Here is a 13,878-nt window from a genome sequence, read left to right on the forward strand (position 1 = left end):
TATAGTGATGTCCCTCTCTTATATAGTGATGTCCCTCTCTTATATAGTGCTGTCCCTCTCTTATATAGTGCTGTCCCTCTCTTATATAGTGATGTCCCTCTCTTATATAGTGATGTCCCCCTCTTATATAGTGATGTCCCTCTCTTATATAGTGCTGTCCCTCTCTTATATAGTGCTGTCCCTCTCTTATATAGTGCTGTCCCTCTCTTATATAGTGCTGTCCCTCTCTTATATAGTGCTGTCCCTCTCTTATATAGTGATTTCCCTCTTATATAGTGATGTCCCTCTCTTATATAGTGATGTCCCTCTCTTATATAGTGATGTCCCTCTCTTATATAGTGCTGTCCCTCTCTTATATAGTGATGTCCCTCTCTTATATAGTGCTGTCCCTCTCTTATATAGTGCTGTCCCTCTCTTATATAGTGCTGTCCCTCTCTTATATAGTGATTTCCCTCTCTTATATAGTGATGTCCCTCTCTTATATAGTGATGTCCCCCTCTTATATAGTGCTGTCCCTCTCTTATATAGTGATGTCCCTCTCTTATATAGTGCTGTCCCTCTCTTATATAGTGATGTCCCCCTCTTATATAGTGATGTCCCTCTCTTATATAGTGCTGTCCCTCTCTTATATAGTGCTGTCCCTCTCTTATATAGTGATGTCCCCCTCCTTATATAGTGCTGTCCCTCTCTTATATAGTGATGTCCCTCTCTTATATAGTGATGTCCCTCTCTCATATAGTGCTGTCCCTCTCTTATATAGTGCTGTCCCTCTCTTATATAGTGCTGTCCCTCTCTTATATAGTGCTGTCCCTCTCTTATATAGTGATTTCCCTCTCTTATATAGTGATGTCCCTCTCTTATATAGTGATGTCCCCCTCTTATATAGTGCTGTCCCTCTCTTATATAGTGATGTCCCTCTCTTATATAGTGATGTCCCCCTCTTATATAGTGATGTCCCTCTCTTATATAGTGCTGTCCCTCTCTTATATAGTGCTGTCCCTCTCTTATATAGTGATGTCCCTCTCTTATATAGTGATGTCCCTCTCTTATATAGTGATTTCCCTCTCTTATATAGTGATGTCCCTCTCTTATATAGTGATGTCCCTCTCTTATATAGTGCTGTCCCTCTCTTATATAGTGATGTCCCTCTCTTATATAGTGATGTCCCCCTCTTATATAGTGATGTCCCTCTCTTATATAGTGCTGTCCCTCTCTTATATAGTGCTGTCCCTCTCTTATATAGTGCTGTCCCTCTCTTATATAGTGCTGTCCCTCTCTTATATAGTGCTGTCCCTCTCTTATATAGTGCTGTCCCTCTCTTATATAGTGCTGTCCCTCTCTTATATAGTGCTGTCCCTCTCTTATATAGTGATGTCCCTCTCTTATATAGTGATGTCCCTCTCTCATATAGTGCTGTCCCTCTTCTATATAGTGCTGTCCGTCTCTTATATAGTGCTGTCCCTCTCTTATATAGTGCTGTCCCTCTCTTATATAGTGCTGTCCCTCTTATATAGTGATGTCCCTCTCTTATATAGTGCTGTCCCTCTCTTATATAGTGCTGTCCCTCTCTTATATAGTGATGTCCCTCTCTTATATAGTGCTGTCCCTCTCTTATATAGTGCTGTCCCTCTCTTATATAGTGATGTCCCTCTCTCATATAGTGCTGTCCCTCTCTTATATAGTGCTGTCCGTCTCTTATATAGTGCTGTCCCTCTCTTATATAGTGCTGTCCCTCTCTTATATAGTGATGTCCCTCTCTTATATAGTGCTGTCCCTCTCTTATATAGTGCTGTCCCTCTCTTATATAGTGCTGTCCCTCTCTTATATAGTGATGTCCCTCTCTCATATAGTGATGTCCCTCTCTTATATAGTGATGTCCCTCTCTTATATAGTGATGTCCCTCTCTTATATAGTGCTGTCCCTCTCTTATATAGTGCTGTCCCTCTCTTATATAGTGCTGTCCCTCTCTTATATAGTGCTGTCCCTCTCTTATATAGTGATGTCCCTCTCTTATATAGTGCTGTCCCTCTCTTATATAGTGATGTCCCTCTCTTATATAGTGCTGTCCCTCTCTTATATAGTGATGTCCCTCTCTTATATAGTGCTGTCCCTCTCTTATATAGTGCTGTCCCTCTCTTATAGTGCTGTCCCTCTCTTATATAGTGCTGTCCCTCTCTTATATAGTGCTGTCCCTCTCTTATATAGTGCTGTCCCTCTCTTATATAGTGCTGTCCCTCTCTTATATAGTGCTGTCCCTCTCTTATATAGTGCTGTCCCTCTCTTATATAGTGCTGTCCCTCTCTTATATAGTGCTGTCCCTCTCTTATATAGTGCTGTCCCTCTCTTATATAGTGCTGTCCCTCTCTTATATAGTGATGTCCCTCTCTTATATAGTGCTGTCCCTCTCTTATAGTGCTGTCCCTTTCTTATATAGTGCTGTCCCTCTCTTATATAGTGCTGTCCCTCTCTTATATAGTGCTGTCCCTCTCTTATATAGTGATGTCCCTCTCTTATATAGTGCTGCCCCTCTCTTATATAGTGCTGTCCCTCTCTTATATAGTGCTGTCCCTCTCTTATATAGTGCTGTCCCTCTCTTATATAGTGCTGTCCCTCTCTTATATAGTGCTGTCCCTCTCTTATATAGTGCTGTCCCTCTCTTATAGTGCTGTCCCTCTCTTATATAGTGCTGTCCCTCTCTTATAGTGCTGTCCCTCTCTTATATAGTGCTGTCCCTCTCTTATATAGTGCTGTCCCTCTCTTATATAGTGCTGTCCCTCTCTTATATAGTGATGTCCCTCTCTTATATAGTGCTGTCCCTCTCTTATATAGTGCTGTCCCTCTCTTATATAGTGCTGTCCCTCTCTTATATAGTGCTGTCCCTCTCTTATAGTGCTGTCCCTCTTATATAGTGCTGTCCCTCTCTTATATAGTGCTGTCCCTCTCTTGTATAGTGCTGTCCCTCTCTTATATAGTGCTGTCCCTCTCTTATAGTGCTGTCCCTTTCTTATATAGTGCTGTCCCTCTCTTATAGTGCTGTCCCTCTCTTATAGTGCTGTCCCTCTCTTATATAGTGCTGTCCCTCTCTTATATAGTGCTGTCCCTCTCTTATAGTGCTGTCCCTCTCTTATATAGTGCTGTCCCTCTCTTATATAGTGCTGTCCCTCTCTTATATAGTGCTGTCCCTCTCTTATATAGTGCTGTCCCTCTCTTATATAGTGCTGTCCCTCTCTTATATAGTGCTGTCCCTCTCTTATATAGTGCTGTCCCTCTCTTATATAGTGCTGTCCCTCTCTTATATAGTGCTGTCCCTCTCTTATATAGTGCTGTCCCTCTCTTATATAGTGCTGTCCCTCTCTTATATAGTGATGTCCCTCTCTCATATAGTGCTGTCCCTCTCTTATATAGTGCTGTCCCTCTCTTATATAGTGCTGTCCCTCTCTTATAGTGCTGTCCCTCTCTTATATAGTGCTGTCCCTCTCTTATATAGTGCTGTCCCTCTCTTATATAGTGCTGTCCCTCTCTTATATAGTGCTGTCCCTCTCTTATATAGTGCTGTCCCTCTCTTATATAGTGCTGTCCCTCTCTTATATAGTGCTGTCCCTCTCTTATATAGTGCTGTCCCTCTCTTATATAGTGCTGTCCCTCTCTTATATAGTGCTGTCCCTCTCTTATATAGTGCTGTCCCTCTCTTATAGTGCTGTCCCTCTCTTATATAGTGCTGTCCCTCTCTTATATAGTGCTGTCCCTCTCTTATATAGTGCTGTCCCTCTCTTATATAGTGCTGTCCCTCTCTTATATAGTGCTGTCCCTCTCTTATATAGTGCTGTCCCTCTCTTATATAGTGCTGTCCCTCTCTTATATAGTGCTGTCCCTCTCTTATATAGTGCTGTCCCCCTCTTATATAGTGCTGTCCCTCTCTTATATAGTGCTGTCCCTCTCTTATATAGTGCTGTCCCTCTCTTATAGTGCTGTCCCTCTCTTATATAGTGCTGTCCCTCTCTTATATAGTGCTGTCCCTCTCTTATATAGTGCTGTCCCTCTCTTATATAGTGCTGTCCCTCTCTTATATAGTGCTGTCCCTCTCTTATATAGTGCTGTCCCTCTCTTATATAGTGCTGTCCCCCTCTTATATAGTGCTGTCCCTCTCTTATATAGTGATGTCCCTCTCTTATATAGTGCTGTCCCTCTCTTATATAGTGCTGTCCCTCTCTTATATAGTGATGTCCCTCTCTTATATAGTGCTGTCCCTCTCTTATATAGTGCTGTCCCCCTCTTATATAGTGCTGTCCCTCTCTTATATAGTGCTGTCCCTCTCTTATATAGTGCTGTCCCTCTCTTATATAGTGCTGTCCCTCTCTTATATAGTGCTGTCCCCCTCTTATATAGTGCTGTCCCTCTCTTATATAGTGCTGTCCCTCTCTTATAGGGGCATGTAAGTGATGTCCCTCTCTCATAGGGGCATGTAAGTGATGTCCCCCCCTTATATAGTGCTGTCCCTCTCTCATAGGGGCATGTGAGTGATGTCCCTCTTTCATAGGGGCATGTAAGTGATGTCCCTCTCTCATATAGTGATGTCCCTCTCTTATATAGTGATGTCCCCCTCTTATATAGTGCTGTCCCCCTCTTATATAGTGCTGTCCCTCTCTCATAGGGGCATGTAATTGATGTCCCTCTCTCATATAGTGATGTCCCCCTCTTATATAGTGATGTCCCCCTCTTATATAGTGATGTCCCCCTCTTATATAGTGCTGTCCCTCTCTTATAGGGGCATGTAAGTGATGTCCCTCTCTCATATAGTGATGTCCCTCTCTCATATAGTGATGTCCCCCTCTTATATAGTGATGTCCCTCTCTTATATAGTGCTGTCCCTCTCTTATATAGTGCTGCCCCTCTCTTATATAGTGCTGTCCCTCTCTTATATAGTGCTGTCCCTCTCTTATATAGTGCTGCCCCTCTCTTATATAGTGCTGTCCCTCTCTTATATAGTGCTGTCCCTCTCTTATATAGTGCTGTCCCCCTCTTATATAGTGCTGTCCCTCTCTTATATAGTGCTGTCCCTCTCTTATATAGTGCTGTCCCTCTCTTATATAGTGCTGTCCCTCTCTTATATAGTGCTGTCCCTCTTATATAGTGATGTCCCTCTCTTATATAGTGCTGTCCCTCTCTTATATAGTGCTGTCCCTCTCTTATATAGTGCTGTCCCTCTCTTATATAGTGCTGTCCCTCTTATATAGTGATGTCCCTCTCTTATATAGTGCTGTCCCTCTCTTATATAGTGCTGTCCCTCTCTTATATAGTGCTGTCCCTCTTATATAGTGCTGTCCCTCTCTTATATAGTGCTGTCCCTCTCTTATATAGTGATGTCCCCCTCTTATATAGTGCTGTCCCTCTCTTATATAGTGCTGTCCCTCTCTTATATAGTGATGTCCCTCTCTTATATAGTGCTGTCCCTCTCTTATATAGTGCTGTCCCTCTCTTATATAGTGATGTCCCCCTCTTATATAGTGCTGTCCCTCTTATATAGTGCTGTCCCTCTCTTATATAGTGCTGTCCCTCTCTTATATAGTGCTGCCCCTCTCTTATATAGTGATGTCCCTCTCTTATATAGTGCTGTCCCTCTCTTATATAGTGCTGCCCCTCTCTTATATAGTGCTGTCCCTCTCTTATATAGTGCTGCCCCTCTCTTATATAGTGCTGTCCCTCTCTTATATAGTGATGTCCCTCTCTTATATAGTGCTGTCCCTCTCTTATATAGTGCTGTCCCTCTTATATAGTGCTGTCCCTCTCTTATATAGTGATGTCCCTCTCTTATATAGTGCTGTCCCTCTCTTATATAGTGCTGCCCCTCTCTTATATAGTGCTGTCCCTCTCTTATATAGTGATGTCCCTCTCTTATATAGTGCTGTCCCTCTCTTATATAGTGCTGTCCCTCTCTTATATAGTGATGTCCCTCTCTCATATAGTGATGTCCCTCTCTTATATAGTGCTGTCCCTCTCTTATATAGTGCTGTCCCTCTCTTATATAGTGCTGTCCCTCTCTTATATAGTGCTGTCCCTCTCTTATATAGTGCTGTCCCCCTCCTTATATAGTGATGTCCCTCTCTTATATAGTGCTGTCCCCCTCTTATATAGTGCTGTCCCCCTCCTTATATAGTGATGTCCCTCTCTTATATAGTGCTGTCCCTCTCTTATATAGTGCTGTCCCTCTTTCATGGGGTATGTGGGTGCTGTCCCTCTCTTATATAGTGATGTCCCTCTCTTATATAGTGATGTCCCTCTCTTATATAGTGATGTCCCTCTCTTATATAGTGCTGTCCCTCTCTTATATAGTGCTGTCCCTCTCTTATATAGTGCTGTCCCTCTCTTATATAGTGATGTCCCTCTCTTATATAGTGCTGTCCCTCTCTTATATAGTGCTGTCCCTCTCTTATATAGTGCTGTCCCTCTCTCATATAGTGCTGTCCCTCTCTTATATAGTGCTGTCCCTCTCTTATATAGTGCTGTCCCTCTCTCATATAGTGCTGTCCCTCTCTTATATAGTGCTGTCCCTCTCTTATATAGTGCTGTCCCCCTCCTTATATAGTGCTGTCCCTCTCTTATATAGTGATGTCCCCCTCTTATATAGTGCTGTCCCTCTCTTATATAGTGATGTCCCCCTCTTATATAGTGATGTCCCTCTCTTATATAGTGCTGTCCCTCTCTTATATAGTGCTGTCCCTCTCTTATATAGTGCTGTCCCCCTCCTTATATAGTGCTGTCCCTCTCTTATATAGTGCTGTCCCTCTCTTATATAGTGCTGTCCCTCTCTTATATAGTGCTGTCCCTCTCTTATATAGTGCTGTCCCCCTCCTTATATAGTGCTGTCCCTCTCTTATATAGTGATGTCCCCCTCTTATATAGTGATGTCCCTCTCTTATGTAGTGCTGTCCCTCTCTTATATAGTGATATCCCTCTCTTATATAGTGATATCCCTCTCTTATATAGTGCTGTCCCCCTCTTATATAGTGATGTCCCCCTCTTATATAGTGATGTCCCTCTCTTATATAGTGCTGTCCCTCTCTTATATAGTGCTGTCCCCCTCTTATATAGTGATGTCCCTCTCTTATATAGTGCTGTCCCTCTCTTATATAGTGATGTCCCTCTCTTATATAGTGATGTCCCTCTCTTATATAGTGATGTCCCTCTCTTATATAGTGCTGTCCCTCTCTTATATAGTGATGTCCCTCTCTTATATAGTGATGTCCCCCTCCTTATATAGTGATGTCCCTCTCTTATATAGTGCTGTCCCTCTCTTATATAGTGCTGTCCCTCTCTTATATAGTGATGTCCCCCTCTTATATAGTGATGTCCCCCTCTTATATAGTGCTGTCCCTCTCTTATATAGTGCTGTCCCTCTCTTATATAGTGATGTCCCTCTCTTATATAGTGCTGTCCCTCTCTTATATAGTGCTGTCCCTCTCTTATATAGTGATGTCCCCCTCCTTATATAGTGATGTCCCTCTCTTATATAGTGCTGTCCCTCTCTTATATAGTGCTGTCCCTCTCTTATATAGTGCTGTCCCTCTCTTATATAGTGATGTCCCTCTCTTATATAGTGATGTCCCTCTCTTATATAGTGCTGTCCCTCTCTTATATAGTGATGTCCCTCTCTTATATAGTGCTGTCCCTCTCTTATATAGTGCTGTCCCTCTTATATAGTGATGTCCCTCTCTTATATAGTGCTGTCCCCCTCTTATATAGTGCTGTCCCTCTCTTATATAGTGCTGTCCCTCTCTTTTATAGTGCTGTCCCCCTCTTATATAGTGATGTCCCTCTCTTATATAGTGCTGTCCCTCTCTTATATAGTGCTGTCCCTCTCTTATATAGTGCTGTCCCTCTCTTATATAGTGCTGTCCCTCTCTTATATAGTGCTGTCCCTCTCTTATATAGTGCTGTCCCTCTCTTATATAGTGCTGTCCCTCTTATATAGTGCTGTCCCTCTCTTATATAGTGATATCCCTCTCTTATATAGTGCTGTCCCTCTCTTATATAGTGCTGTCCCTCTCTTATATAGTGCTGTCCCTCTCTTATATAGTGCTGTCCCTCTCTTATATAGTGATGTCCCTCTCTTATATAGTGATGTCCCTCTCTTATATAGTGCTGTCCCTCTCTTATATAGTGCTGTCCCCCTCTTATATAGTGATGTCCCTCTCTTATATAGTGATGTCCCTCTCTTATATAGTGATGTCCCTCTCTTATATAGTGCTGTCCCTCTTATATAGTGATGTCCCTCTCTTATATAGTTCTGTCCCTCTCTTATATAGTGATGTCCCTCTCTTATATAGTGCTGTCCCTCTCTTATATAGTGATGTCCCTCTCTTATATAGTGATGTCCCTCTCTTATATAGTGATGTCCCTCTCTTATATAGTTCTGTCCCTCTCTTATATAGTGATGTCCCTCTCTTATATAGTGCTGTCCCTCTCTTATATAGTGCTGTCCCTCTTATATAGTGCTGTCCCTCTCTTATATAGTGCTGTCCCTCTCTTATATAGTGCTGTCCCTCTCTTATATAGTGCTGTCCCTCTCTTATATAGTGATGTCCCTCTCTTATATAGTGCTGCCCCTCTCTTATATAGTGATGTCCCTCTCTTATATAGTGCTGTCCCTCTCTTATATAGTGCTGCCCCTCTCTTATATAGTGATGTCCCTCTCTTATATAGTGCTGTCCCTCTCTTATATAGTGCTGTCCCTCTCTTATATAGTGATGTCCCTCTCTTATATAGTGCTGTCCCTCTCTTATATAGTGCTGTCCCTCTCTTATATAGTGATGTCCCTCTCTTATATAGTGATGTCCCTCTCTTATATAGTGCTGTCCCTCTCTTATATAGTGATGTCCCTCTCTTATATAGTGCTGTCCCTCTCTTATATAGTGATGTCCCTCTCTTATATAGTGATGTCCCTCTCTTATATAGTGCTGTCCCTCTCTTATATAGTGATGTCCCTCTCTTATATAGTGCTGTCCCTCTCTTATATAGTGATGTCCCTCTCTTATATAGTGCTGTCCCTCTCTTATATAGTGATGTCCCTCTCTTATATAGTGCTGTCCCTCTCTTATATAGTGATGTCCCTCTCTTATATAGTGATGTCCCTCTCTTATATAGTGATGTCCCTCTCTTATATAGTGATGTCCCTCTCTTATATAGTGCTGTCCCTCTCTTATATAGTGCTGTCCCTCTCTTATATAGTGCTGTCCCTCTCTTATATAGTGCTGTCCCTCTCTTATATAGTGATGTCCCTCTCTTATATAGTGCTGTCCCTCTCTTATATAGTGATGTCCCTCTCTTATATAGTGCTGTCCCTCTCTTATATAGTGATGTCCCTCTCTTATATAGTGCTGTCCCTCTTATATAGTGCTGTCCCCCTCTTATATAGTGATGTCCCTCTCTTATATAGTGATGTCCCTCTCTTATATAGTGATGTCCCTCTCTTATATAGTGCTGTCCCTCTCTTATATAGTGATGTCCCTCTCTTATATAGTGATGTCCCTCTCTTATATAGTGCTGTCCCTCTCTTATATAGTGATGTCCCTCTCTTATATAGTGCTGTCCCTCTTATATAGTGATGTCCCTCTCTTATATAGTGCTGTCCCCCTCTTATATAGTGATGTCCCTCTCTTATATAGTGATGTCCCTCTCTTATATAGTGATGTCCCTCTCTTATATAGTGCTGTCCCTCTCTTATATAGTGATGTCCCTCTCTTATATAGTGATGTCCCTCTCTTATATAGTGATGTCCCTCTCTTATATAGTGATGTCCCTCTCTTATATAGTGATGTCCCTCTCTTATATAGTGCTGTCCCTCTCTTATATAGTGATGTCCCTCTCTTATATAGTGCTGTCCCTCTCTTATATAGTGATGTCCCTCTCTTATATAGTGATGTCCCTCTCTTATATAGTGATGTCCCTCTCTTATATAGTGATGTCCCTCTCTTATATAGTGATGTCCCTCTCTTATATAGTGCTGTCCCTCTCTTATATAGTGATGTCCCCCTCTTATATAGTGCTGTCCCTCTCTTATATAGTGATGTCCCTCTCTTATATAGTGCTGTCCCTCTTATATAGTGCTGTCCCTCTCTTATATAGTGCTGTCCCTCTCTTATATAGTGCTGTCCCTCTCTTATATAGTGCTGTCCCTCTCTTATATAGTGCTGTCCCTCTCTTATATAGTGATGTCCCTCTCTTATATAGTGCTGTCCCTCTCTTATATAGTGATGTCCCTCTCTTATATAGTGCTGTCCCTCTCTTATATAGTGCTGTCCCTCTCTTATATAGTGCTGTCCCTCTCTTATATAGTGATGTCCCCCTCTTATATAGTGCTGTCCCTCTCTTATATAGTGCTGTCCCTCTCTTATATAGTGCTGTCCCTCTCTTATATAGTGCTGTCCCTCTCTTATATAGTGCTGTCCCTCTCTTATATAGTGCTGTCCCTCTCTTATATAGTGCTGTCCCTCTCTTATATAGTGCTGTCCCTCTCTTATATAGTGCTGTCCCTCTCTTATATAGTGCTGTCCCTCTCTTATATAGTGCTGTCCCTCTCTTATATAGTGATGTCCCTCTCTTATATAGTGATGTCCCCCTCTCTTATATAGTGCTGTCCCTCTCTTATATAGTGATGTCCCTCTCTTATATAGTGATGTCCCTCTCTTATATAGTGCTGTCCCTCTCTTATATAGTGCTGTCCCTCTCTTATATAGTGCTGTCCCTCTCTCATAGGGGTATATGGGTGCTGTCCCTCTCTTATATAGTGCTGTCCCTCTTTCATGGGGTATGTGGGTGCTGTCCCTCTCTTATATAGTGATGTCCCCCTCCTTATATAGTGCTGCCCCCCCCTCATGTAGTGCTCTCTCTCCTCCAGACCGCGGGTACGGCACGTGTGAGGTGGACTGGGCGGCCGCCGCCCACTCGCCGCTCGCCCGCTCCTACATCATGGCCGTCCTCTTGGCCCAGTTCTTGGTGCCGGTGCTGATCATGTTGTTCTGTTACGTGTCCATCATCCGCACGGTCAAACGAGGCCACGCCCTCTCCGGCGAGGGGCCCCTGAGCGAGCGGCAGCGCAAGATGGAGCGGGACGTGACCATCGTGAGTGCGGGACGCCGGGGCTCTCCCATAGACCTTAATGGGGTCATGTTTCCCATAGACCTTAATGGGTTATGTTTCCCATAGACTTTAATGGGGTTGTTTTCCATAGACTTTAATGGGGTCATAGATGTTCCATAGTGATCTCTGTCCCCTGTCCTCAGGTTTCCATAGTGATCTGTGTCCTCTGTCCTCAGGTTTCCATAGTGATCTGTGTCCTCAGGTTTCCATAGTGATCTGTGTCCTCAGGTTTCCATAGTGATCTGTGTCCTCAGGTTTCCATAGTGATCTGTGTCCTCAGGTTTCCATAGTGATCTGTGTCCCCCGTCCTCAGGTTTCCATAGTGATCTGTGTCCTCAGGTTTCCATAGTGATCTGTGTCCTCTGTCCTCAGGTTTCCATAGTGATCTCTGTCCCCTGTCCTCAGGTTTCCATAGTGATCTGTGTCCTCTGTCCTCAGGTTTCCATAGTGATCTGTGTCCCCTGTCCTCAGGTTTCCATAGTGATCTGTGTCCTCTGTCCTCAGGTTTCCATAGTGATCTGTGTCCTCTGTCCTCAGGTTTCCATAGTGATCTGTGTCCTCTGTCCTCAGGTTTCCATAGTGATCTGTGTCCTCAGGTTTCCATAGTGATCTGTGTCCTCTGTCCTCAGGTTTCCATAGTGATCTGTGTCCCCTGTCCTCAGGTTTCCATAGTGATCTGTGTCCTCTGTCCTCAGGTTTCCATAGTGATCTGCACAGCCTTCATCCTGGCCTGGTCTCCGTACGCCGTGGTCTCTCTGTGGTCGGCCTGCGGTTTCTCCGTCCCCAACCTGACGTCCATCTTCACACGGCTCTTCGCTAAGTCCGCGTCTTTCTACAACCCGCTCATCTACTTCGGGCTGAACTCTCGCTTCCGCCGCGACGTGGTGCTGCTGCTGCCGTGCGTCCCCCGCCCGTCCCGTGGCAAGAACCACCCACCCCTGGAGCCGGCGGGACGCAAACATAAGCCCCGCCCACGCCCACCACCCGCTCACCTGGACCCGCCCAACCCCTACCCACCGCTCCCCGAGGCCCACATGCCCACGCCCTCAGAGACCGGCTCTGACTTCGAGTGTGCCCGACTCTAAGACTCAGAGACTCTGACTTCCAGTGTGCCCGACTCTAAGACTCTGAGACTCTGACTTCCAGTGTGCTCGACTCTAAGACTCTGACTTCCAGTGTGCTCGACTCTAAGACTCTGACTTCCAGTGTGCTCGACTCTAAGACTCTGACTTCCAGTGTTCCCGACTCTAAGACTCTGAGACTCTGACTTCCAGTGTTCCCGACTCTAAGACTCTGAGACTCTGACTTCCAGTGTTCCCGACTCTAAGACCCTCAGAGACTCTGACTTCGAGTGTGCTCGACTCTAAGACTCTGACTTCGAGTGTGCTCGACTCTAAGACTCTGACTTCCAGTGTGCTCGACTCTAAGACTCAGAGACTCTGACTTCCAGTGTGCTCGACTCTAAGACTCTCAGAGACTCTGACTTCCAGTGTTCCCGACTCTAAGACTCTGAGACTCTGACTTCCAGTGTGCTCGACTCTAAGACTCTAAGACTCAGAGACTCTGACTTCCAGTGTTCCCGACTCTAAGACCCTCAGAGACTCTGACTTCGAGTGTGCTCGACTCTAAGACTCTGACTTCCAGTGTGCTCGACTCTAAGACTCTAAGACTCAGAGACTCTGACTTCCAGTGTGCTCGACTCTAAGACTCTCAGAGACTCTGACTTCCAGTGTTCCCGACTCTAAGACTCTGAGACTCTGACTTCCAGTGTGCTCGACTCTAAGACTCTAAGACTCAGAGACTCTGACTTCCAGTGTTCCCGACTCTAAGACCCTCAGAGACTCTGACTTCGAGTGTGCTCGACTCTAAGACTCTCAGAGACTCTGACTTCCAGTGTGCTCGACTCTAAGACTCTCAGAGACTCTGACTTCCAGTGTGCTCGACTCTAAGACCCTCAGAGACTCTGACTTCCAGTGTGCTCGACTCTAAGACCCTCAGAGACTCTGACTTCCAGTGTGCTCGACTCTAAGACCCTCAGAGACTCTGACTTCGAGTGTGCTCGACTCTAAGACTCTCAGAGACTCTGACTTCCAGTGTGCTCGACTCTAAGACTCAGAGACTCTGACTTCCAGTGTGCTCGACTCTAAGACTCAGAGACTCTGACTTCCAGTGTGCTCGACTCTAAGACTCTCAGAGACTCTGACTTCCAGTGTGCTCGACTCTAAGACCCTCAGAGACTCTTGACTTCACACTTTTCCCACTTGCTGGAACAGTCAGGCCTTTATGGTTCAGTGCTGCAGGGATGGTCGTCCGACTGTAGGTCCTCCCATTTCCTCAGAATACCTAGAGCTCTGTCAGAGTGACCATCAGGTTCCTGTTCTCCTCCTTGACCAGGTTCCTTCTCCTCTGATGGTCAGTTTGGGCCCAGCTCTAGGAGGAGTCCTGGAGGTTCGGAACTCTTCTTTACAATAACAGAGTCCACTGTGCTCTTCACGTCCAAACAATTTGATCTGGAGAAACATCTGCACCATGATGACCAGTGGAAGCAGGAGGCACCTGAGCGCAGTTTTCAGTCTGAATACTTTCTGGACACACTGTGTATCATAATACATTTGTTACTCAGTTATAAGCAGCTCAATAGTGATTCCCTTATTGTCGATGATTAAGTTCAGACTCGATTCTAAACTTTAAAGCCTCAGAGATGTGCAACATTATCACTGTCCTCTGTTTAGAAGCTTCTTC

At 44.4% G+C, this 13,878-nt stretch overlaps 1 protein-coding gene across 1 annotated transcript in view; it reads left to right on the forward strand.

Annotated features, from left to right (window-relative positions):
- Positions 1-13,878, forward strand: part of LOC306982762 (opsin-5-like) — a gene marked incomplete at both ends in the record, with an annotated part of 28,502 nt that overhangs the window by 11,188 nt on the left and 3,436 nt on the right. The window contains 2 exons of the mRNA XM_079583219.1: positions 10,895-11,118; positions 11,832-12,207. Of these exons, the coding sequence (XP_079439345.1) occupies positions 10,895-11,118; positions 11,832-12,207 (600 nt within the window). The remainder of the gene's footprint in view (positions 1-10,894; positions 11,119-11,831; positions 12,208-13,878) is intronic.

Source organism: Gobius niger (genome assembly GCF_951799975.1).
Source record: "Gobius niger genome assembly, contig: SCAFFOLD_59, whole genome shotgun sequence".
Taxonomy (NCBI): Eukaryota; Metazoa; Chordata; class Actinopteri; order Gobiiformes; family Gobiidae; genus Gobius; species Gobius niger.